General features: G+C 43.9%; 1 protein-coding gene across 4 annotated transcripts; it reads left to right on the top strand.

Moving 5' to 3' along the window:
• Positions 1 to 976: 976 nt before the first annotated feature.
• dclre1b (DNA cross-link repair 1B) lies at positions 977 to 25,563 on the top strand. 4 transcript variants are annotated; one of them, XM_078546767.1, is made up of 5 exons: positions 977 to 1,225; positions 2,524 to 2,738; positions 14,981 to 15,146; positions 18,143 to 18,325; positions 22,850 to 25,563. In XM_078546767.1, exons 2-5 carry the CDS (start codon positions 2,550 to 2,552, stop codon positions 24,094 to 24,096), a joined length of 1,785 nt encoding a protein of 594 aa, XP_078402893.1. In that variant the 5' UTR covers positions 977 to 1,225; positions 2,524 to 2,549; the 3' UTR covers positions 24,097 to 25,563. The 4 variants fall into 4 exon arrangements, with proteins under 4 accessions (XP_078402893.1, XP_078402896.1, XP_078402894.1 ...); XM_078546770.1 differs by having other exon boundaries at positions 2,524 to 2,751; XM_078546768.1 differs by lacking the exon at positions 977 to 1,225 and having other exon boundaries at positions 2,406 to 2,738; positions 18,146 to 18,325.
• Positions 25,564 to 26,293: the final 730 nt, after the last annotated feature.

Genomic DNA, 26,293 nt, shown 5'->3' with positions numbered 1-26,293 from the left:
TGTGTAAGGTTCATCTGGTTTAACTGTTTAATTGTTGATTTACTGATTTGCACTGGCCTGCCTATAGATTCTAATTTAAATAATTAATTCCCTTATAATGAATTCTTCCTTACCATAAATTCTCATTTACTTTCTTCCCCCTAACAGTGTCAAATTTTGCTTTATAATGTTCCTGTGAAACATCCTAGGGCATTTTCTTACATTAAAGTTGCTATATAAATACAAATTGTTTTTGTTGTTGAGTGACAGCCAGTAACATATTTAAGCAAGGAAGACGTTGAATGTGAATTTTTGCATATCATTTCAATACATTAGTTAAGAGTGCAATAGAAAGAGTTCCAGGTTAACTATTATTCAGGGGTTGTACAGGTTTTCTGACACCACATATGGTATAGATTAGCTTGCACATGATAACAGTACTTGAGTTTGTTTCCATGAAACTACATGTGCCAGAGAGGGCCGCAATTATAGTGTTTACGCAGTGGAATGCAGGCCAATTAATTTAGGGAAATGTTGAACACAATGCAATTAAGCTACTTTGTTCTTGCAGCCAAAATATTTCCTTCCCTTTTGAATGTTTAAAGTTACCCTAGAAGTTGTTCAGTTTGATTATTTCTATTTACCGATTTTTAAAAAATCAAGCAGCATTACTTTGGTGCAGATCAATATGATTTCTGTGAGGTACAGAATATTTTCCTATTTTCTGCAAGCAGGGTCAGAACCATGCATTCTGGGTGCAGAAGTTAATACAACGGCCTCCTGTTGGTTCGAGATTCTGCTTGGCTTGCTCCCCTGTTGATCTCAGTCGGGTGCAGTACCGGCTGCCGCCAAGTCCTCCGCAACAGGGGGCGCTGATATCAACACTGCTTTCAAAGGGGGACAAACGCACGCCTTCCGCTGCAGTCCCGCCTATTGGCCCTCTTATTGGACAGTATTTCTCAAAGCCGCACACTGAGTGGTCAATGTAGGTGTCAATCAAACACAAAATGCAGCCCGGGTAAGGCGGCGGGTAATGGGGAAGAATTTCCTGTTAGAATTCAGTGACGGTTGGAAAGAGGCGGGAGCTCAGGAGCTGGTCCATTAATTTTAATGGAACCGTGTCTCCCGGACTCCCGGTTTAAACAAATATTCAGATGATTGGAAAGCAGCACCGCCCCCCCCCCACCCCGGGGTGATAGACAACGCGCTGAACTCACCCACAGATGCTGTCTCTTGGGATGAGGAGGTACTGGTAGGGTATGTTTTATGGTGCTGGGTGCCCACTGGTGGGGTGTCATGGGTGCTGGGTACCCAATGGTGGAAAATGGGTTTCGGATGCCCACTATTGGGGTGTGTTTTATGGATGCACAGTGTCCACTGCTAGGGTATGTTTTATGGGTGCTGTGGCCAGTGGAGGGGGGAAGCGCCTATTTTATGGGTGCTGTGCCCACTGGTGGGGGTGTGGCAGCTCCTAAGTGCAGACTAGCTACTGTGGGATGCTTTTTATGAGTGCAGTGAGTCCACTGGTGGTGTGTGATTCCTGGCAGTGCTGAGTGGCCAGGGGATGGAAATGTGGATCATGGATGCATTGTGCCCACTAATTGGGTCTGGCTCATTGCACTAGTGGGCATTCAGGATCCATGAGCTGCACCTGACCTGCACTGCAGCAAAAAACCATCATCAGAATGGAGGCTGACAATTTCCTGGGTGACACAGTAACACTTGCAACCGGGGATCTGGCTATGCACTGAAAATGGAACAATTGTCCCCAAAGATCTACTGGGTTTTGGGGACAGAGGGTAGGGATGGAGAAAATGGTAACTTATATTGCCATTGACACTGGTCCTGCTGCTCAGAAACAGGATGTAGTAGCTCAATTACGTGAGGATGGGAGAAGTCAGTTGGGAACCAACATTGACTTTGGTGTTGCAGGACTGTTTAATAGGTGGTTTCTGCTTAGCATTGTTCCACTTCACCCCATGTAAAAGAAGATAAGGTAAGAAATAGGAGCAGGAGCAGACCATTCGGCATTTAAAGCTTGCTCTCCCATTCAGTATAATTGTGGCTGATCGCGTACTTGTTATTGGGGGAAGTGGGGAGAGAGGCAATTTTTACAGTTGTCTACGTAACATTTATGGCTGCCGAGGTGGGAGAGAGCCAGGTATCAAAGATTGTGTGCCCAAGGGAAGCATTAGCCTTGGCAGGAGTCAAAGTCCAGTGCTTAGGAGTTTTAACAGGTAGGAAATTTTGACTTTTCTGCCTAATGTTACTACAACATCTTTAATCTGATAGTCTGAGCCAGACATGAGACTTTTCATTTTGAAATGGAATCTTGAAACCTACTCAGTGCTTTTATTCTATAATAGATAGATAAGTAGGAGCCTGGAGAGATGATTGGACAGCTTAGTTAGCATGCTAATTGCTAAATTGAATCCAATTGAGACTAATCAGGTGAAGGGCTACTTTGTATTGGTCCAGCAAACTACAAGTTAATTTTTAGTTTTACAGTGTGATAGGGGTTAAAATGTGTCTTATCTTGTCCAGGTGCTGGCTTTGAGGAATAGTGAGCAATGAATGGAACATTGATCCCAAACACTCCATTTGCTGTGGATTTCTGGCAGATTCGGAAGTGCAGCCATGTCCGTTTGTTTTTCCTGTCTCACTTGCACAGTGATCACACGTCAGGTCTGTCCTCCACCTGGAGCAGACCCATATACTGCTCTCCCATTACTGCCAGGTTGTTGCGTTGGAAGTTTCAGGTGAGACAAAGAGGTGAGGATTTCAGGGTGTTCTATGTTTCTCTTCTCTCGTGTCATAAAGATTTTAACCCATGCTACTATGGCACATCACTCAAATAACTTCTATGCTGGTGAACCCTGACCGTGAAGACCAGCCGTTCAGGTGGGGACAGCAGATTCCTTTCCTTGAAGGACATCAGTGAATCAGTCGGATTGTTATAACTATCCAGTAGCTTTTATGGTAATTTTCTGCTATTAGCCCACAAATCCCCAGCTTTATTGGATTTGGTTTTACAGTGTGCTGTGGTGGTATTGAAAACTCAGATCTCTAGGCTGCTAATTCAGTTCCATAACCATTAGACCACTAATGTCTGTCTGTCCCTCTCTTACCACCCACCCTATCCATTATTTCTTCACCTCCCTTATATGCTAAATCTCACCTAGACTCCAACTGCTTTTTCTCTCTGCTGAACTTCTTTCTCTGCATTCCCAAGTTCCATTGTGAGTCCTGCTGAGATTCAGATTACCAAAACTTGTTTTTTCCACTCCATCTCTTTATTTCTTCTTTCCTTTAGTTTCTCATTCTACCACACTGAAATTGCCATGGGCTGCTCAAATTTGCTCCGAATCCCACTTTGGCCTTTCCCTGAGACTTTTGACTCTTTTCCACTTGTGAACATCTCACCCTTTATTATTATGTCCAGCTTTCCTCCAGAATTCTCCACATCTGTTTTCGTAAGGCCCGTGGATGCTTTCCTTACTAAAATTTTCTCCTTTGTGCCCTCCCTCAGTTTCTTCACTGAGTGACTGTTTTATCTTCAATAATTTCAAGCTCCAGCTTCCCTACAAAAACTGATTTTCTTGCATCCTTCAACTTCACTTCCAGATTGACTCTGCCACCATATGGATGACCAATCCCTAATCTTGTTATCATACAGGCTTTAAAGATTGCCCAGACCTCTCATTGATAGAGTTCCATCTGACTATTCACCTCATGCATCTCTTTGTAGCCAAACCTATTTTGCGCCATTTAAAAAAAAAACAGCTCCAAACCCTTTCAAATTCCAACTTTCTCTTTTCTGGTTTACCATTTGTTAAAATTTACAATTTATTAACCTCTATAATTGCCCAGGCTCCCTGGCTAATGCCCTCATCGTCACTAGATCCTAGTGTCTCACACCTGACACTCCCTGCTAAAACAGCCACACCTGATTCTAACATATCTGGTTTGTGACATGCTGAGTAATTCACTACTACATCAGCCTTAAACCCTTCATTGTTTACTGCTGTGCACTCTATCACTGTAAAATGTTCTTGAATTATTCCAAGCATTTGTAAATTCCTATTGTTCACTACCAGATGTAGCCCTTTCCTTTTCTCTTACCTCTTCCCCATTTCCTTTATTCACATTTTGAATGTTCTTTGTCAAAAATCAAAGCCATTTGTATTAGTGTCTCTACCTGTGACTGACTAATACTCTGGTCCTTCCATCTCCGCTCCAATCACTTGCCTCTACCTTTGCATCTTTATTTCGTAGTTTTTCTTCCATCTTCTCTATTAAGGGCCTCATCTTGTTTGTGAAATTTACCACTATCTGCCTTGACCCCCTTCTCTCTCAATTCCTCACCACACAGCTTTCCCACTCAGCCCTTGATTATCATCAACCAATTTCTATTTTCTGTCATGATCCCAATTTCTTTTAAAATATCTGTTATCGTTCCATTAAAATACTTTAATCCTGTTTCCCTATCTCGGATTACCGTCACATCCCAAAAGCTCCTGTCATCTAGTTGTGCACCTCTCCTACAATTTCAAGTTGCAATCTAATTTTCTTCATGATCACAACACAGTGTGGGCTATAATAAAGCTGCATTTTTTTGAGATTGTCTCACGTTATCTTGCTTGCTGGTAGTGACTCTGTCGGCCATTCAGTCCTCAATGTCTCCCTGGCAGTCCAGCTTTGTGGTCTGCCCTCTCCTTGTTTTGTTTATACTTATCCAGACAGTCAGGGCCCTACTTTGGCCCCATCTCATCTGGAAGCAGGGGATAAATTTCTGGCAATACAGAAGTTCATCACTGCTCCATCCCTTTCAATTCCAAGGCTGTTGTATGATTTTCCTACTGCTTGACCAACATTAAGGGTGGAATTTTCCATTCTGGAGACTAATTGCGAGAAAGTTGGTGTGATTCCCACTGGGCGGGGGGGATGGCTGAATACACGCGATCTTCCTCTTTTCAACTCCTTAATTATGCATCAGCGAGGAGCTTGGCATATCTCATGGTGGGGCGAGCAGGAAGTTGCCAGCTCTGCCATTACCTCATGAGGTCGAAGATCCTGGTGCCATATTTAAATGGCATCCAGACTCTCACTGGAGCCCAGGTGTTTTGGCGAAGAGGAAAGCAATGGCGCTGAAGCAACGCAACCCTTCTGCACCACAGTTCAGCAAAACCTCCCTGGGAATCCTCCAGGCCATCCAGGAAAGAAGGGAGGTCCTCTTTCCAAGGGGTGGGAGCAGGAGGATCTCCCACCTGATCATGTCATTCTATGCTGAGTTCTTACTCATCCCCATGCATGATCCTGAACTAGGGAAGTAAAGGTCAATCAGAAAACTTACAAATGTCTGCAAGAGGGGTGTGATGTCAGAGGTGTGCGCTCAACTTGATGAAGCTGCCTCCTTACCTGCAATAATATTACACTGGAACTGGACAGTTGCTTAGCAGTGCTTTTCGTGCTCCTTGTGTAAAGGTATTCATTGCATGACAGTGCTCTCATTGACTTAGGGTATATGGAAAGGAATGGCTTTTTGAGAGCTGGACCATGTCAAGGACTATTATGCTCTGAAAGTGATGCATTTGCAAATCTAAGTCCTCAACAGGGTCTATGAAAGGAAGATGTTGTCATTGGCTACTGTGTCAATAATGAATGGGCCAGGTTTGTCCCGAATGCAAAGGTCATCCAGGACTCAAACTTGTCAGGCCTCTGACGATTTCAGGGTCCTGAGTGTTTGGTACCCATCAAACCATTGAGGCAGTCTCTGTGAAGACAATGCAAACAAACCTTGCAGCTGTGGGACATGATGTAGATTTTGAGGTCACTGCATCTCGATTTGCAAAGGGCGATTGGGGTCATTAGCAAGATGATGGCTCTGCATTATACGTTGATAAGAGCTGCCGATGGGACAAATGGAGCTCTCCAAATGCTGCACCCTCTTGAGAAGTGCCAGTGCAAAGCATTAAAGAGTGGTATGTGTGCAGGGCAACCGTACCAATCACGTATCATAATGACATGAGTACATCCCCATCTGATTTTGCATTTCAGCCGCTTAAATGCTGTGCGCACACTGACTTGGTGAAATTACTGTAATATGTGGAGTCGCTTAATGCTGTGCGCTAAGGGAGTGCTAATCACATTCCACAGTGACCGCATGTTGTAAAGGCTACTTTTCCTTCCAAGGATGACCCCATAGGATCAGTGGGGTGGCTAATGCTATTTTCGTAATCAATGAGATTTTTGACCTTTTGTGAGATGTTCAAGCTGAGAATGAAGGTGTTGGTGTGTCCCATTCATTGAAGGTAATTTTGGTGATAATTTGTCTTCACCTTAATCCTCCTGGAATCTTGTAGCTACAAGGTTGTCATGGGCATGTCTGCCGCATCGTGTCCATGCATTAGAATCCTCGTGGCTCATATGAATTCTTGCCCTCTTCAGAGCCAATCCCTTCAACGTCCTCCTCATCCGAGGAGTTGTCCAGCTCCTCAATGTCTCCTTCAGGCAACACATCCCACCCCCCACCAAATTTGCAACGCAAGGTTGTGTAGGGCGCAATGGTGATGTTGATGAATATTGGAGAGCCCTGCCTAACCGGTCCAAACGTTTGAAACACATCTTCCAGATGCCAATTGTTTGGTCTATTAAGGACCTTGTGGTAGAATGTGCTTCATTGTATCTCTCCTCAGATGCACACTGTGAATGACAAATGGGCATCATTAACCATGTCTTCTGGGGATATTCTTTGTCCCCGAGGAGCCAACACTTCAAAGATCTGTGGCACCTGTGAGTGAGTCAAGATGTAAGAGTCATGAGCGCTCCCTAGGTACCTTGCACAAATATGCAGGATCTGCTTTCTGTGATCACAAATTAGCCTGACGTTCAGAGAGTGAAATCCTTTTTCTAATTGCGGATCTCACTGGCTGCTGCCAGGGAGCTCTCAAGATCACAGGTGTGCAGTTGATGGAGCCCTGCACTTGCAGGAAACCTGAGATTCTAATGAATCCCACAGCTCCGGCAGCCTGGGTTGCGTTATCCATGCTGTCACGACTCACTGGGGGTGGTGCGCTATAATATCAAGCCCCACTGCTGCCCCAGCCGAGATAAATGTGAAAAGTTTGATTAGACTACCAAATAGCTCCAATTCTAGCTAACTGTCTAATTTAGGTTAACAGAATACGAGCACCAGGTTTGTAAACTTAACAAGTAAATAACTTTATTAAACAAGTTGTCTGTAACCAGTGGCAAAAGAAAGAAATATGAACAGCTAACTTGTAACTCTATAACTTAAACTCTACCCCTTTCTTAACCCCTATACACAAACACAAGCACATACACACAAACACAAAAGATTGTTTTAAGGGTGAGGTAAAACAGTTCAATAGCACCAATCCGGAATATGGGATTAGATGTGTTGATTTTGATTGATGTCTTCAGAAATTCCTTGCAGTTTTGTTGTTAATGATACGAGATGGTCTTCCAGCACTTTCAGTCTGCAGTTCACTGGTTGAAAACTTGCTTTTCAATGTCTCCACTGGTGATTTTCCCCCTTTTTTCCCCTTGACAGAGGGTCTTTTCAGAGAGCAGATTAGAGATATCAAGACACAGCTAGCTAGCTTTGCAGATTTTCTGGAATCTTACACTTACAGGAGAAAGAGAGGTTTTTAGGTGTGTTCCCTTTGCAGGCTAGGATCTCTCTGCTCACTGCTATCACGCATGAGCTTGATCACCTGATCAGGAACCAATTAAAGCATTGTTGCTAGGCGGTTCCCCATTGCAGCCACATGCTGTCCAACCTGGCACACTCTGTTCCTGGAGATCGCAACATTGTATATTCCACATCCTGTTCCAGGGACAGGTCTTTCAACTGCAGCCCTGGTAGTTTTAAAGCCACAGTCCAAGAAAATAAATGATATGTTATTGACAACAATCCAACAGAAATAAAGAGATATGTTCTTTACAGTGCGGATCTGGACATAATGGTGAACTTTATTGAAAAGGGCATTTGTCACCTCCATTATGCTTTTGTGTTTTGCTGATTGTGATATTATGCAAAGGTACCCATTGGAGCCCTGGAAGGACCCACTGGCAAAAACATTTGGTGTGGTGGCCACCTTCAAAGCAACTGGTATGGGGCGCTCTCCAAGTCCTTGTGACATGAGTTCCTCATGTAGAAGGTGGAAAACGTGAGATACCATATCCTTAGATAAGCGAAGGTGCCTGCAGCAATGTCTTTTTTATCTCCGTGTATCAGTTGCGTTTTCTATAGACCCTTGGTCGTATGTTCATGGATTTTGCCCCTCGGCAGCATCTGGAACTTCCTGGGGCCCTGCTGCCTCTTGTTCCTCAGGCTGATAGTCTTCCCGGTGATGGGCCCTTCTCCTCATTCTAATCATAGCTATCAGTAAGGCAGCGTTGCCTGCAGCCTGTATTCTCCACTCCTTGTATCTGTGAAAGAGTAGAATAGAACTGAGAAATCATTGCCACTTCCCCTTGAATGGTCTCCCTCCATCTCCAAGCCAGGAATGCAGTCCTTGGCCTGCCTTCAGTCTAGACATGGCATTCCCAGGCCACCCCTTGCTGGCTAATGGCACCTTGGAGGTCCACAGGTGGCTGAGCATTCACAACAAGGGTCTTGATTAGGGTCAATATAACCATGTGCTATAGCCCTCAGTCAAGCTATTGTCAACTCACGTCCAGTAGCCTAGACATTAATTATTGAGACCCTAGCCTTGTCCTTATGTCATGGCTGTAAGCATGGTACCTTGTAACCCATGACCAGTATAATGGGATTATCGAGGCTTGCAGTGTCCATTTAGCTTCTGTGCAGCAGCTGTGGCCCTTGATTGTTTAATCCTCCTTGCCTTTTCACATGCCTCTGTCAGGAACAGATGGCCACTAAGACCAACTGTACTGAGCACCAAGACTTAATGGATTCATGCCTGAATGTGCACCATTTATAAAGGAGCAGAGCTCATTCATTGTACATTAGACCCTCAAATCCAGCAATTACCTGAGCCCTGTTCTCTGTCTTGAGCATGAAATTAATAAGGTGTCCCTTCAATTGGCCCAAAATAGTTGTGCTAAACTCCTCCCACACACCAAGACCACTCCCATATCATTTTTCAAGCTTGTTTTTCTAACTGCATCATTGATCACTGACGGCAAACATGGTGCTCATTAGATTAGTGAGTATGACCAGCTTCCAAACTCTCCCATCACCCACCAAGCTCCTCCCATCCTCCTCCATAGTCACTGCCTCCTAATTCCCATCCCTCCTGTATCTATCCAGCCTTCCCTGTAACCCTTGACCCCATCATTGTACATGCCGATGTTCCTGTGCTCTCCCCGATCCCTTCAATGTTGATGTCCCCACGTCCTTTGTCGATCTGACACCTCTCCTTCTCGAGGCCCCATGCATCCTTACTTTTCAATTCGCACATCCCCCCCACCGAAGACTCTTCAGTTGCTGACGTACAGAATCTAGATGCCTCTCCTGAATGTTACTGTGCCCTCTGTCTCCCAGTACTATGATTCTAACTCCCAGGACTAAATGCTTTAATTCATTGACCATGCTCTACAGAGCATTCTGTGCATGACTGTCACTGTCCAGCGAGGCCATCCCCCGCCCAAGATCGGGACCAAGACCTGCGTGCCATGCAGCGCCCTCTATCATGGTTGTGCAGCTCCAAGACAGCCTATTAAATATGCCCCTGATAGTGTGCCCTCAGCCCCTAGACAGCCTCTTAAATATGCCCCTGACAGCGTGCCCTCAGCCCCAATGCAGTCTCTTAAATATGCCCCGGATTGCGTGGCATTATCCACAGGACAGTCTCTCCAACTTCCCCAGACAGTCTTTTATCCCCAGTCTTTCACTCTTCCCTTCTGTTCCTTGCTCCCCTGCCCTCCAAGTTCTGCCCACATCTTTTTTTTTTGAAAAATATACTATATTCATAAAATATCTGAAAGAACATAAGGTTAACTTGCAGGTTGAGTCGGTAGTTTGCAGGTTGAGTCGGTAGTTAGGAAGGCAAATGCAATGTTGGCATTTATTTCGAGAGGACTAGAATATAAAAGGGATGTGCTGCTGAGGCTTTATAAGGCTCTGGTCAGACCACATTTAGAATATTGTGAGCAATTTTGGGCCCTGTATCTCAGGAAGGATGTGCTGGCCCTGGAGAGGGTCCAGAGGAGGTTCACGAGAATGATCCCAGGAATGAAAGGCTTAACATATGAGGAACGTTTGAGGACTCTGGGTCTATACTCGATGGAGTTTAGAAGGATGAGGGGGGGATCTGATTGAAACTTACAGAATACTGAAAGGCCTGGATAGAGTGGACGTGGGTAAGATGTTTCCATTAGTAGGAGAGACTAGGACCTGAGGGCACAACCTCAGAGTAAAGGGAAGACCTTTTAGAACAGAGATGAGGAGAAACTTCTTTAGCCAGAGAGTGGTGAATCTATGGAATTCATTGCCACAGAAGGCTGTGGAGGCCAGGTCATTGAGTGTATTTAAGACCGAGATAGTTAGGTTCTTGATTGGTAAGGGGTTCAAAGATTACAGGGAGAAGGCGGGAGAATGGGGTTGAGAAACTTATCAGCCATGATTGAATGGCGGAGCAGACTCGATGGGCCGAATGGCCTAATTTCTGCTCCTATGTCTTATGGTCTTATGGTCTTATTTATAAATCACCATCACAAAAAGCGCAATCAGATTCAACTTTTACACATGGATCACAAGGTGCTTCAATACAATCAATTAATATTACAATCATTTCAATATGGTCATTGCAGACAGTCAGACAGTGCAGTGGTATCGGAGTTATCAACATACATCATGTTGCACTCTGAGGTGCTTCAATACAATTAGTACTCAGTGCACGCATTCATTTGTGAGCCGTACAGCCCGAGGGGTCTATACCTTTCCCAGCCCCTCGGTGCACTATGGCAGGAAGGTTTTAAGACAGCGACCTTTCCCCATTGCGCCTTTGCGGCGGCTGCCCCAAGCTTTAGTGTGTCCCTCAGCACGTAGTCCTGGACCTTGCAGTGTGCCAGTCGGTCGGGGACAACTCTTTGTACTGGAAGACCAACAAGTTTTGGGTAGACCAAAGAGCGTCTTTCACTGAGTTGATGATCCTCCAGCTGCAGTTGATGTTTGTCTCGGTGTGTGTCCCCTTAGTCTATTTTCCCAGCCTGCTTTAGACAACTCTTTCTTCATACCTCTGTAATTGCCCTTATTAAATTGAGGACACTGGTTTGAGACCTGAGTTGCTTGCCCTCAAACTGAATTTGAAATTCTACCATGTGATTGCTACCCTCTAGAGGACCCTTAACTACAATATCTCTTATTAATCCCACCTCATTACACATCACTAGATCTAAAATAGTCTGTTCCGGGTAGGTTCTGCAACATATTGCTCTAAGATACAACCCCTGATGCACTCTACGAATTCGTCTTCCATGTTACCCTGCCAATCTGATCTGTCCAGTCAATATGCAGATTAAAATCACCCATGGCAATTGTAGCATCCTTCTTATTTCACCTCCATTATTTCACGATTTATACTTTGTCCTAAAGTGAAGCAACTCTTCGGGGGCCTATAGATGACTCTCACCCGAGACTTCTTCCCCTTGCTATTCCTTATTTCCACCCAAACTGATTCCACGTCACAATCTATTGCACCTATATCACTATTCACCACCACACTGATACCTTCCTTTGTAACAAAGCTACACCACCTCCTTTTCCTTTTTGCCTATTTTTCTGGAACGTTGAATATCCTTGAATATTGAGTTCCCAGTCTTGGTCATCCTGCAACCACGTCTCTAATAGCTATCAAGTCTAATAGCTATTTATTTCTATTTGTGCTGTCAACTCATCTATCTTGTTACAAATGCTGCATGCGTTCAGATAAAGAACCTTAAGCTTTGACTTTTTGGCCATTATTACTCATTCTGGTTCTAATTTCTGCTGCAATCTTCTGCTTATATTTTCTGCTTCTTCCTGTCACACTATGATTATGGTTTGCCTCTTCACTACCCTGTACCTCTGCTCTCTCATTTCTTTTTGATTTTTTAAACCTCCCTTCAATTGAACCCTCCCCAACCCACTAATTAGTTTAAAGTCCTTTCTACAACCCTAGTTACACAATTTGCCAGGACACTGGTCCCAGCATGGTTCAAATGAAACCCGTCCCAATGGAACAGCGCTCTCCTTCCCCAGTACTGGTGCCATTGCCTCATGAATCAACCCATTTCTCCCACACCAATCTTTGAGTCATGCATTTACACCTCTTCTCTTATTTACCCTATGTCAATTTGCATGTGTCTCAGGTAGTAATCCAGAGATTATTACCTTTGTGATGCTGCTTTTTAATTTAACCCTGAGCTGCTCGTAGTCCCTCAGTAGAACCTCTTTCCTAGTCCTACTTATGTCGTTGGCACCCACATGGACCACGACAATTGGATCCTTCCCCTCTCACTCCAAGTTCCTCTCCAGCCAAGAAGAGATGTCCTTAACCTTGGCACCAGGTAGGCAACACAGCCTTCGGGACTCTGTCTTTGCTGCAGAGAACAGTATCTATTCCCCTAACTATGCTATCCTCTATTACTACTACGTTTCTCTTTTCTTTCTTCCCCCCCCCCCGCCACCAATTTAAATGGCGCCCTGTACCACGGTACTGTGGTCAGTTCGCTCATTCTCCCTGCAGTCTGTGCCCTTGTCCACACCGGAATCAAGAACCTTGTACCTATTGGACAAGGGCACTGGCTGAGGCTCCTCCAAAGCTAAATTCTGGATCTTCCCTCAGTGATGATCTTCAACTTTTGTCACTGTTTGGCTCTTTGACGGCTCTGATACTGGACTACCCATTGTTCCCATCCTCTTCACTCCATCATTGACGGCCGCTTTTTAGCCACAATGTTCCCGCCTTCTGGAAATAATGGGATGCGAATGTGGCTGGCAAGGCCAGCATTTGTTGCCCATCCCTAATTACCCTTCACTGAGTGTCTTGTGAGGCCATTATAGAGGGCAGTTAACCACATTGCTGTGGGTCAGGACTTACATGTAGACCAGACTAGGTAAGGTTGCAGATTTCCTTCTCTAAAGGACATGTGAACCAGATGGGTTTTTTCAAAAATCAATGATAATTTAATGGTCACCATTATTGAGCTTATCCACCTAAAGAATGTTAAAAACTGACTAAAAGGAAAGAATATATGTATATTTGGAAAAGAACAAGAAAAAGAGAAAAAAGAATAGAAGGGAGAAAAAGTAGAAGGAAAGAAAAGCTGACATCACCTTCCCAAACGAAGTGAATGTTACCCCTCACAGCCACTGTACTATATTCATACCTATCTTACGAGTGTGACTTGAAAGGACAGCCCACATTAAAGCAATATACAATCAAATATCCCAAACAAAAGTATTGTAAAGCTCAGCATACGTTAAACATGGTGCAAAATCTGTCCAAAGCAACAGTTTTGTAATACGTTATAACCCTTGAGAGGGAGAATATAACGAGAGATTCAACTGTCAAAGAACTCAATTGCACATGTGGTACAAGGTAAAAAATAAACACCCATAGGGTTTATGTAAAACATCTGGCGATTAGTGCAGTTTGGACATAAGATACAAAGAGGTTTTGTTGGTTATACCAATCATGTAACAGAACCATGACACATAGTTACCTAATTAAGCATTGAGTACCGTTTTGTCCTCGGTGGAGCCAAGATATGTCATATTAAGAGAAGATAAAATTGTGACCTTGAAAAAGGCTGAAGCTTCTTGCAGGGTGTTGAAAATTTTATTCACTCTGTTGAAAATTACACGCAGGAGAGCTGGGTGAAGTAAGCCATATTTAAATCCGGCTTCACGAAGTTGGGCTTTAACAAATTTATAGTCTCCATGACGCTGGGCTTGATCCACACTGAGGTCAGGGTAGATGAATATCTTACTTCCACAAAAGTATAGTTGACCCTTTTCTTCAGATCTATAATTTGCTCCTCACTCTCTAGTGATGCAGTCTTCATGTTAACGGCCTTGGGGGCTCGCTATGCTTTAGCCGCAACGCCAGAGTGATGGATTCGATCCACTATTGGCAGTGAATTGAAACTCTCCTTGCCAAAATCCTCAAAGTATTGCCTCAGTAAAACTTGTAGGGTTTCCCTGTTCCACACCCTCGGGCTCTGGGAGAATCCTTAAATTTTGTCTTGAACTGTGATTCTCCAGGTCATCCATCTTCATCAACAATTTAGTATTTTGGGCTTCCAGCTGGGTGCAGAAGGTCTCCAGAGCCGCAATTCTGTCGCTCAAGTCAGTAGCTGATTTGTTCGACATCCCGCAGTCTTTGATTGAAGGAGGTGATAGAGGCTTGTAGAGTAGCAACAGAAGAACGCAGTTCCGAACGGAGTCCAGCGAATTCAGTGACAATAGTGCTCCATAAGTCAGCAAGTGTGCTAACAGAATTAAATTCAGTGTGGGAAACTGCTATTTTATTACCAGCTGTAATATCGGACACCACACAGTTGATAAAGCATCAGGCCCGGTTTCATTCTGATTGCGTTTGCCTCTGGGCTTAGACATTTCAAATGTATGTTGAGTATCAGAGCAAACCCCAAAACACTATCAGTCAAAAAGCTGAACCTTTCAACCCAACATCAGCAACTTCCACAGGGATAAACCACAGAAATCATGGGGGCTGTTTTCAGCCACGTCTTACTCCATCCCCATCATATAATCCAACACTCCCTCCTAGCAACTTTCTTTTAACTGCCCTTTTCGCCTCACCCACTTAGAGTCCATTTCATCCTCCAGTCTGTGAAGTGATTTTTTTGTAAGGAATGCTATATAAATTGTATCTCACCGTCTTTGTTGTGATGCTTTGAACTCATTTTAGTATTACAGATGCGATTTTAGAATGTGAAGAAAAGTCCAGTTGATTTATAATTGGTTGATATGTCTCCAATATATCAGCTGTTTGTTTTTTTTCATCAGGTGGATGAAGTATGGATTCACCCACTGGAGTTAGGGGACAATCACCTCTTGAATCTTGATGAAGTTGGAAAAGAGACCATGACTGTGACACTGATTGACAGCAATCACTGCCCAGGCTCTGTCATGTTTCTCTTTGATGGCTATTTTGGCACAGTTCTGTACACGGGTATGGCAAATATTTTTACTTTTGAATGTATGCAGTGGTTATCCATTAAGCTTGTGGTAAATCATTTACATATGCATCAGTTGAAAGACAAGTTATGCTTATGTAGGATAATTGTTGCTAATGTGACAAGAGGAGCAAATGCAGGTTGAAATCCCTATCTAAGCTGCGTTGAATGGAAGGCATTAATCAGAGGCTGTTGTGTCATTTAGCAGAGGGGAAAGGGTGGGAAGTCCTTGTGAACCTGAAAATAACCTATTTGCCACCTGTTATGAGGGTGCCTGGCTAAGAAATTAGAGAAGCTGAAACTTCCCAGAAAATGGAAAATATTGTATTTATCCATTTTAAGTGCAGTTTAAATTTTTGAAAATCAGTGGCTACGGGTTAAAAAATGGGTGAAGTTTTATGTCCTTCTAAATTAATTATTACTACTATACTGTTGTGAGAAGGCCATTACTGGAGGGTGCAGGCTAAGTATTCAAGTTGCCAGTCCCTGTTACAACTCTTTTGTTCTCCGCCGACGCTGCCAGACCTGCTGAGTTTTTCCAGGTAATTCTGTTTTTGTTTTGGATTTCCAGCATCCGCAGTTTTTTGTTTTTATCTCTGTTTAATTGACTGCCACTCCTCTTCAAGAAATGCCTACCTTGAAGAAGTACTGCTCTGCTCTCCGACAAGATTTCCGTATCTCTCCTTTCACTACTTGCTTGTCCCTACAACCCCCACTGCGCCCCCCCGGCCAACTTCTCAACCGCCCCCCCCCCCCCCATCCCAACCTTAAACCAGCTTATATTTCATCCCTCTCCTAATATTACTCAGTTCTGTTGAAGGGTCATGAGGACTCGAAACGTCAACTCTTTTCTTCTCCGCTGATGCTGCCAGACCTGCTGAGTTTTTCCAGGTAATTCTGTTCCTGTTAGCTTGGAACTTGTCCCAGGGCATGTCATACTGCTCCATTACCCCTTCAAATATGATGAAAATTCCAATCTTTTTATTCATCCCAGCAAGGCTGGAAAATATTACTTTGCAGTGTGCCAAAATAAAAAGTTATTAAAACTTTCACCCCAAATAAATCCTTAAAAATATATAAGACACACCCTTGGCAGGGCTAAAGAGATAGCTGGCCAGGAAAGAATTCAAGTGTGTTGCAGTACAAGGGATGCAGCTGGATAGCAGAGACATCAATAACAAAGGACTGGGCGTTGGGAGATAAAGTTATTTTAAGCAATCTTTTCCAGATCACTGCAGATTTGAAAGTAACTGAACGCTGTAGAGCTGGTGAATCAAATTTTCCTGAAACCATGTAGAAGAGTCATGGTATCCATTGCGGATTTTTTTGTTCAGAAACTTCACGAGCAGATGCAAAAGAAAATGTCAGCAGTTGGCCTAAGTAGATTACGGTGCCCTGCAGCTCATCTGAGAAAATGTAGCCTCCTCGCTCATTAATGCATTCCTTTTGTTCGTTGTTTAAATATCCTTCCAGGAGCTCCACCTGATGTCTCAGTGGGCCACTGCACTGCTTGACGTGGCATATATTTGATTCCCCAGTTTCTCTTCAGTTCGCTGATCTTAACCAGTCAGACTGTTGGAATCTCATAACTGGCCTTTTCCCATGCACTATATGAGGGAGAATCCAACATTTTTCCTGCCTGCACCACACCCCCTTCCACCCAACAGAATCCTCAAACTGCTGATCACTGCCACAAAGTACATGTATTTGAATGTTGGTTTTGAACATGGCCAATTGGGCAAACAACCAAAAGACAATCAATTACTGTAAAAAAAAACTCAGCACAAGTCAGTGGGGTCGAGTGGAAAAGATTCGAGGGAGGTGAGATTTACATTAGAAAGAATATTGGTAACTTTTTTTGCCTTCTAATGGTAAGTAGGACAGTGAAATATTTTCACAAATGAACACTGATGTTTCCTAATTTCATTTAGCTTTTCTTTTTTAAATAGTAATCCACGTTTATTTTAAAAAAACTTTTATGATTTCTGTTTTTACTATTGTTTGGTAGAACATTTCATGGCCTAACAGATCTGTATATATTAAAAAAAAACTTTGGTCTCTCACTTCGTTCTTTTCATCTATGCCCTTTCATTACAAACGCAATAACCAGTGGAAATAGCTTTTTCCCGATTTGTCAAAACCTCTTCCCATTTTTAATGACTTTATTAGAGCACCCCTTCACCTTCTTTGTTTTTATCTTGTCTGTGCTTATGTCCAAAGCCTTCCACCCCTGGCCTCACCGGAGATGTTGGACAGTTCACCTGTACTTAACTGGATAGTTACCCAGGAAATGTTAGACAGAAAAAATCCTAGTCTAACTCCTGGATAATAACGCAATTGATCACCCCCCACCCCCAAGCCCCCAATCACTCTCACTGACCTTTCTGACATCCCCTACTTAATCTGGCTACCCCCACCGTCCTTTTACTCCCCTCCGCAACCCCCCCCCCCCCCCCCCCACCCCCAATCAGCACTGACCTGAACTAACAAGCCCCTGACCTGACAACCTCTCCCGACCCGACTACCTGCTCCCCTTGACCTACCTACACACCAGCTCCCTACCACCCTCCCCACCTGCCCACCCACCATAGTTAGTGCTGTAAAAAGGGGGCATGGCTTGTCTTCCCTCGCTACAGCGATTTGATGTAACTCTTGGATGGGCACTGCGTTCTGCACTTCTGAAGAAGCCAGGCTTGAAAGACTGGACAGAAGTGCAGAGAAACATCGGGGCGGGCCAAAGTATGAGCAGGGCGACAATCCCAGTGACTATGATTGCTCCACGGAGGATCTGGGCCAGTTTTTTAACCACAGCAAAACCGATGATTAGTATATTTAATGGTACTTTGACATTTTTCTCTGGAAAATCAAACCTATGTTTTGCTTAAACTGTATTATATTTAAAATAAAATATGTGAGTAATACGGAAAAGCCAAGAGATGCTTAAAATCAGCCGAAGGACACTGATGGAGATTTTGTTTTTTTTTATATATAGCAGATTTCCGTTACACACCCACCATGTTTAGCCATCCACCACTGAATACAGAAAAAAGGATAGATATCCTATATCTGGACAACACAAACTGTGACCCTGAGTCCATGGTGCCTTCTCGTCAAGAAGCTACTGAACAGATCAAAGCAATAATCAACGCACACCCAGAATACAATGTAGTAATTGGTAAGAATATGGTAACTCTTGAGTTCCCTGGGGCTTGTCTTGATTTAAAAAACTCAGCACCTTTCCTAGAGTCATTGTCACGTTGACTAAATATCAAATATGGATGGCTGATGAAAATTGATGGCCAATGTCAGGTCTCTAATTTGTTTGGATATTTGAATGAATAGAATAGACACAGGATGCATACATGTTTATCAAAAAAATCCTCAGTATCTCATGTCTGTTGAAGAGGGATCCTCATTTTTGTCATCTATTTTGCCTTATTCACCTCCTTTCTGAGCTGTCACACTACGAATTTGGGTTACACAGGCAGGCAGGGGATGCTGTATTAATCTTAATTTAATTGACAGTGTCTGGGGGCCAGTCCCCAGCTAAGAAAATTGCTTGGTGACAGACCAATTGTGGAATTATTCCTGGCATGACTGACTGTCTTCAGCAGAGGAGAACTTGCTGCAGGTTAAAATAATCCACAGACAGTTGATGAATTATTAAGATCCCCTGTCTGAGAGAAATTATTGGCTTCTATGCTTGTGCTGCACCTTTATTATGGATGGTGTGGAGGCAGTGATTCACACTTGGCTTGTGGCAACAAAGGGTAGCAGTTGATCGGAACTTAACTGGAAATTAAAAAGTTGGCTCCCGATCAGTTCCCAGAAAGGCAAGGATTCTGACCTGTCGACCAGCCACTCACTGACTCAGCACATCACCGACAATGCCTTGTCTTAATTGGTGCTTTTAGGCATCAAAGGCAGCTCATTTAAGCATTAAAGCTGCATTTAACTGTTAGCAGGTAGGTTTAGAAAGAACTGCATGTGAAAATATAGAGCTACTACTTTAAAAATATATTGCCAAAAATGCTGTTATTCAGTTGTTCAATAGTTGGCCTTGGTATGATTTTGTGAGGGAAGGTTCCTGCCCCTGATCTTTAGCAGATTATTGCTGGAAAATGTCTGTATGAACAGCTGGGTGAGAACTGAATCGGGGTTGGCCATGATGCTCCAATGGTTGAATAACCGGCAGGCACTCACTAGTCTGGATTTTGTGAGGCGGCAGGGGTGCCATGACAGGGCCAAAAACAAGGGGAGGCAACCCGCCACCTAGAACTGCTGGCCCAATCAGAGGGCTTGCAGCTTAGCAGCGCCGCCAGGAATGCTGGTTGCTGCTAAAGCAGGCAGGACCTGGGGCCTACAGCAGATAGTGAAAAAATTTTAAATAATCACAGGGCCAAGTGCTTGAGGGGAAATCCCTCTGAGGAAATTGTTTGGGCTCTAGGAGCTGCCTTCACTGTCCATGGCCCTCGCTTTGTTGCATAAGACACTCCCCTCCCCCGATGGCTGCTGGAGCCTGCCGCCTTTCACCTGGTGGCCTCCTCACATGGTGGAAGTTTGCACCATTAACAATCCTCCTCGGTAGGCTGCATGTCCACTTCGATAAAATGCCCTGATGGTGGGACCACATTGGAGATCCTACCCTGGTCCCTGCAATTTTACCAGGCTCCCAGCCCGCCTCCTGGTTAAATTCAGCCCCCTGTCTTACACCACACATAGGTTAGCTGCTAGATTGAGACACTGGAAGGCATTCTGAATTTTTAAAGCTGTCTCTTAGCATCAGTTGCTGACTTCAGAAGGTGGAGTAACATTAAACATTTTCAACTTAAAATATGGGGTGGTATTTAATGGAGGCGATTGGGGCCTTGTCCACCAGCTGGAGAGCCCCGCGTCACCCCATTTAATGACGGCCCGCCACATTAAATGCCACTCATGCACTTGTTAGGGGGAAATTAAAAATGCTAAAAGAGAATACAGTAAGAATTTACTGAAAAACCCCTAAAATCTCCAGACAGACATGGCTGCTAAACATATTAAGAGTTGAAGATTACCAGATGAACATTGCACAGACTGGAGACAAAAGTATGACATAAATTAGATTAAGTGCACTCCCTTCTCACATAGGGAAGGGGCAGATGGTTTTAGCTTAGTGTTGGTTACAGATTGGATATATTCAAATGTACTCAAATTTGTTATGATAAGAAAAGATATAAAAGTAGTGAAATGTAATCAGTCAGGGAGCTGGGTCTTCATTCTTAAGAATGATTGCGGCTCCCTTGCATATGCTTGAATAAAACCGGTTAAAAGGAAGCCTGAGTCTCTGTGGTCGTTGCGGAATCAGAGAGTATAACCTCTCCTCTTCACGCTTGACAGATGGGCCTTCCTTGGAAATAAGGAACCAGGGGGCAGAAGGCCCACCTGCCGAGAGCTGCCGGCCAACCAGAGGCCGGCATATCTATTGGACGGCAGCGCCACAGGGAGACAGTGGCTGCTGCTTGTACAACACCCACCCAATATCTGGGATTGTGGGTAAACATAAGCTGCAGGTGAGTGATGGTGGGTGGGGTTCACGGGAGAGGGAGAGTAGGCAGATTGGCAGCAAGGGCAGCGGGTAGCTCTCAGCAGGCCCCCACTTCCCAATGCTGAGTCCCTTGATCATGCAGTGAGTGCCTTTGAACAAAGGAATCTCGCCCATCCCAACCAGAAGCCGGCAGGCAACCCTACACGAGTTTGCTTGACATGCTCCCATGACTCGGGTTAATGCAATGGCGGTGGGATGAGACCCTTAAGTGGGCATTAATTGCCCACTTAAGGACCTCAGTTGGCAGTTGGGTGAGAAGGCTGACCACGGGCCTTCCCGCCACGGACTTAATCAGGGTGCAGGTGGGAAGGCGACGGTATCCACCCGCTACCCTCCTGCCCAATCAAACACTTCTGCCAACAAACTCTTTATTGGGATGCTGGGGGGTGGGGGGAAGAGATTAAATTCTGCCCATAAACTTTGTTTCCCTCTCCACAGATGTTTCAAGACCTGCTGAGTATTTGCAACACTTTGTTTTTGTTTCAAATTTCCAGCATCTGCAGTATTTTGTTTTCACTAAAGCTGTAAAGGGTTGGCTACTATTCCTCCCAGTCATTAGTTCACTCCACACGAGAAAATAGGCCACAGTTCAGTACTGTTTGATTCTAATTTGATGGTTTCATTCAATAAATGCAATAGAAGCATCTTGGGTTGTATTTTACGGTGGCGGTGAGAGTCGGATGGCTCACCCCACCCCACTCCAAGCCCGGAAAGAAGTCAGCAGCTATAATATGCTGTGGGTGGGCTAAGTTGCCAAACAGTGGGACTTTGCCCCTCTCTGTGGAGGCCCTTGGGAGCAACTGGCCAATTAGATTGACTGGCAGCTCCAGCAGTCCCAGCAACGCCAAAAGCTCAGTAGTCGACACTGCCGGGCCTGCAACCAATCTCAAGAAGGCGGCCTAATGGATCCCGGAGTCAGGTAAGTCCGAGTTATTGGGTGGGGAGGGTTTGACCAGCTTGTGGGGGGTTGTTGGGGATGGGTTTTGGAAAGCAGGCGGGTAGGAAGGAAGGGGGTTTACTATCTTTGGGGGGTACCCTGATGTGCAAAGGGCACCTACCCACCCCTCGCTGCCCGAAGATAGTATCCCCTCTTTGTTCCACCCTTTTAAAAACTTTTTAAAAAAAAAACAGCCTCTCCATGCCAACTGTGTTGTGGCGTAGGCAGTGTATTATTGGCATTAGTTGGCTTGTTAACAAGCTCAATTGACCCTTAATTATTTTTTAAACATGGCGGTCGGGTTGCTGATTTCAGTGCCTGCCCACCTACTGTATTACAGGGGCAAGCTCGGGGGGTGGGTGGGAAGGTGGTGGGATGGGCACTGCCCTATTTTATGTGTGTCCTCACTGAAAACACACCTGGCGGGGACATGTAAAATCCAGCCCCTGGTGTGAGAAATGGAAAAATCACATCAGTGATTGTAGGGAATCTTTCCTGGATTAGCCATTGTGGAAAGAGATTCTTATTTTATTCAGTGATAGCACTCTTGCCACTGAATAAGTAGGTAATGGATTTGAGTCCTATTCCAAAGTCTTGAGTCTATAGTCTGAAACTTTAGGGAGTGTTGCACTCTTGAGGTGCTGTCAGTTGGGCGAGGTGTTAAATTAATGCCCAGGTAGGCATCATGGCACTAAGAAGAGTTGTACCATGAGCATGGTGTCTTGCCAGTAATTATCAAATGTTACCAAAACCAGATTATGTGAATAGTATCTAATTCTGTTTGTGGCTATCATATTACTTACATTCCAACTGTGACTACACTTAAAAGTCACTTACAAAAATAAAAATACCTGGAAAAACTCAGCAGGTCTGACAGCATCTGCGGAGAGGAATTCAGTCAACGTTTCGAGTCCTCATGACTCTTCAACAGAACAGTCATGCGGACTCGAAACGTTAGCTGTATTCCTCTCCGCAGATGCTGTCAAACCTACTGAGTTTTTCCAGGTATTTTTATTTTTGTTTTTGTTTTGGATTTCCAGCATCCTCAGTTTTTTGCTTTTACCTTAAAAATCACTTCATTAGTTCCTCTTTTTGTCCTTTTCCTTTTCTCTTTTTCTCTTCAATTTTAACCATTTAAGCACATTGTATCTGAGCAATGGTTCTATCTATAATTACAGGTCTGTACAACCTGGGCAAAGAATCCTTATTAATAGAGCTGGCCCTGGCATTTAAAACCTGGATTGTGGTAAGTCCTCGGAGACTTCAGATGTTTCAGCTCTTGGGACTCTGTGATGTCTTCACTTCAGAAGTGGGGGCGGGAAGAATCCAAGTGGTAGACCAGAACCAGATTAACTGCTTCAACATGGTCAAATGGAATCAGATGTGGCCAACGATTGCTATTATCCCTACAAGCCGAAGAATGACGGTCTGGCACAGAGATGTACATGTGGTTCCTTATTCAGATCACTCCTCGTTTCAGGAATTGCAAGAGTTTGTGGCCAGGCTGAAACCCTGCACAATTATCCCTGTAGTGAAAAATAAGGCATGTGAGGCATACTTCTACCAGTACCTTAGTCCATTTGATGAGTTAAAGCAAATCCGAGTTCCAGAAACAGTAAAAAGATGTATGCAGAAGAATGAAAAATGCAATAAAAGGCTGCTTCAACAGTACATAGGACTAAGAGCTTTGGACGTTCCAAAGGGTGTAGTGTTTGAGTCACCAGAGAAGGTGCGGCAAGATAGCAGTAGAACTGACAATCTCAGTATAGAAGGGCTAAGTTCTGACAGTAATGAGGAGCTATTCCAAAAGGAAGTGAATATCGACAATATACAGTTCCCACCAAAACGTGTCTGGCAGGACTGGAAAGATGACAGCAACCCAAGTACAGAGGAGCAGAGTTCTGATATCAATAAAGATAAATTTTATGCAAAAAATACTACCAAACAAAAAACCAAAGTTCCTTTGCTTGTGGAACAGAAATCAAAGGCATCTTTGATTGGAGTGCCAGTAAAGACAAGACAGACTTCATTGCTGAAGTGGTGCCAAGATGGGAAATCTGCACATCATCCCCATTTAGGAAGGCAACCAACTGGAAACAATGGTCCAAGCCTGCAACAGTCCTCTAGACTATCACTGCTGCCAGCTATGAATGCAAGCACATCATTGACAGCACCCGTGCCTTGTTGGTCACCAGATATTTATGAGGGACAACAGAATGGAGAACCTCATAAATTTGAAGAATCTGGGTCAGCTTCTATTTCACCTCCAGGCAGGACCTGTAAAAGTAAACAGAGCTCAACTGATGAAAGCTGTGTACCAACAGTTCAGGGTTGGTGTTATGCCAGTCTGAAATCTTTCGATGCCATAGTTGAACAATATTTTAAGAGAAGGAATAAAATACTTGTGAAAAATACAGTGGATTAGACTCATAGACAATAGGTATGACATGAGTGTATACTGTTTTACCAGCAATCTCTGCAATTTGGTGCTTTGCAAAGGGCATTTATTCTCCCTCCTGATTGCCCATGGTGCTAGTTCACAATTCCTGGGTACTTTCTAATAGTTTGTGGTGACTGGTGGTGTGTATACATAACTGGTTAAAATTTCTCAAATGCAGCAAAGCTCGGCACTTCCAAATTAACAAATTTTACAAGAGAGTTTTGCACCCTTTGAATCCATTTTGATGATTCCTGGTCATCAAAACAGATTCTTCATTTCTTGAGCAGCTCTGATAAATGTGGTTTTGTTGGTGCACAGTACTGCACACCCCCACCAACCTCCATGTCTACCTTATTTAGGAGTATATTTTCCCCTCTCCATTAATGTCATTAAGAAAGTGTACATTGATTTAGAGATTATAAGTATAAATGGCCTTGCACTTTTACTTCATGGCACAGTCTGTTAGAGCATGGATCTTTGAGCATTGGAAAAAGACTACTGCATGATATCATAAACCTGTGACTGTTTCATTCGTTATTGCTGGGTCAGGGATTTTTAAAACTTTTTTAAACCATGACTAGCCTTACTATCACTTCCTCTTCTACCCAGCCAAGCATACAACTTTGAAGACAATTTACCACTCTGGGTTAAATCATTATAATCAAAAACTTCATTTTATTTGTTCAGTTTATGATTCTTTTATTTATAGAGTGAAGAGCTCAATACTGTTATTTTGATTTTCTGTAATCAGAAAATACTACAGCAAAGCGAGATAAAAGATTGAAGTATCGATTAGAAAACCCTCATCAAAGCTGACAGAGTAAGAGAACTGAGCCCTATTATAAAACTAACTAAACCAAACAGGAGGGGATAGCAACTGATAAAGTCTGAGAGTACCAATATACCACCTCCTGTTCCAAAGATGTAGCTGATGGGGTTTGATAAGATCATGAATGGATTTATTTTTTAAACTTGATTTTCTGTGTCTAGATTTTTGTTGAACAGTTGATGTGAACAACAGCGAAGTAAATCGGTACATCACTGGAAACTGCTGTCTTACCTCCCAGCCTTTAGCTTGAGCTGGTTATGCAAAAGCTGATCAATCTGACTCACCGTTTAGTTATTTCTCTTACTCTCTACCAGCATCTTTTTGCAAGATGATGCAGTCAATTTTGGAAATTTGCTATGTTGAACGGTGCTATCCTACCACTAAATCATTAAATATTATGATGTGACAGCACACAAAGGGTCACTGTAATTTTCTGAATATAGCAAACACTTTTTACCTAAACATTTATCTGGAAGTTCGGTTGTGTATTAAACATGTTAACAAGTCAAAACGGTTTTTTTTTTGCAGCTGGAATTATAGACTTAGTTTCTTGATCATTTATTTCAAAAATTACTGGTGAGTCTTGTAAATAAATATAAAGGAGAAAAATTTCATGTATAGAAGCCTTGAAATGCTTTGCCTGAATCACTGTCCTTGATTAGTTTACACAGCTCCTCTACTGCCTCTTCAACTCTTTCATCATTGGAGACATTGTCTTCATCTTCGTCGTCCACCTCAGCATCATCATCCCAGAGGATGTCATCTTTTGAATCATCCATGGCATTTGTGAAACAGCAGGCGGAATTTTCCTAAATTTGCACCAAGTGCGGTTGCGGGCGGGCAAAATGGCATTCCACCCACTGATGGCGATGGCAGGTTTTCATGCCGTATTGTCCCGAGCCCGCCACATTGCTTATGCACTCCCAGGAAACACGCCGTTTTCGGGGCGGGCGGGTGAGCCCGCCCGCCATCACCCCGCCGTTGCATCACATCATGTTTAAAAGGCTGCCATGTTTAAAAGGCAGCTACCAGCACAGTGCAAATCGCCACCAGCTCACCACCGCTGCCTGGGAGACATGGCTGGCAAAGGAAAAAAAAACGCAGTTCCTGCTTCAACGACAGGCCCCTCGAGCGACTGAAGGATGCCGTGGAGGCCTGCCGGGATGTCCTGTACCACTTGTCTGGCAGGATGGGCAGCAATGTGACCAATCCAGCTTGGGAGGCGGTGGCAGCCTTCAGGCTGAGGTGATAGCGCCGTCATGCCAATGCACCGAGGCCAACACTAGTAGGGTAGCAGCTGCTAAGGAGACCTGCTGTGCTGTGTGACTGCCCTGCGCCACGAAAGGGGCATCT

The sequence above is a fragment of the Cetorhinus maximus genome, chromosome 8 (genome assembly GCF_964194155.1).
Source record: "Cetorhinus maximus chromosome 8, sCetMax3.hap1.1, whole genome shotgun sequence".
In the NCBI taxonomy this organism is placed as follows: Eukaryota; Metazoa; Chordata; class Chondrichthyes; order Lamniformes; family Cetorhinidae; genus Cetorhinus; species Cetorhinus maximus.
This window is presented reverse-complemented; position numbering and strand designations above follow the sequence as displayed.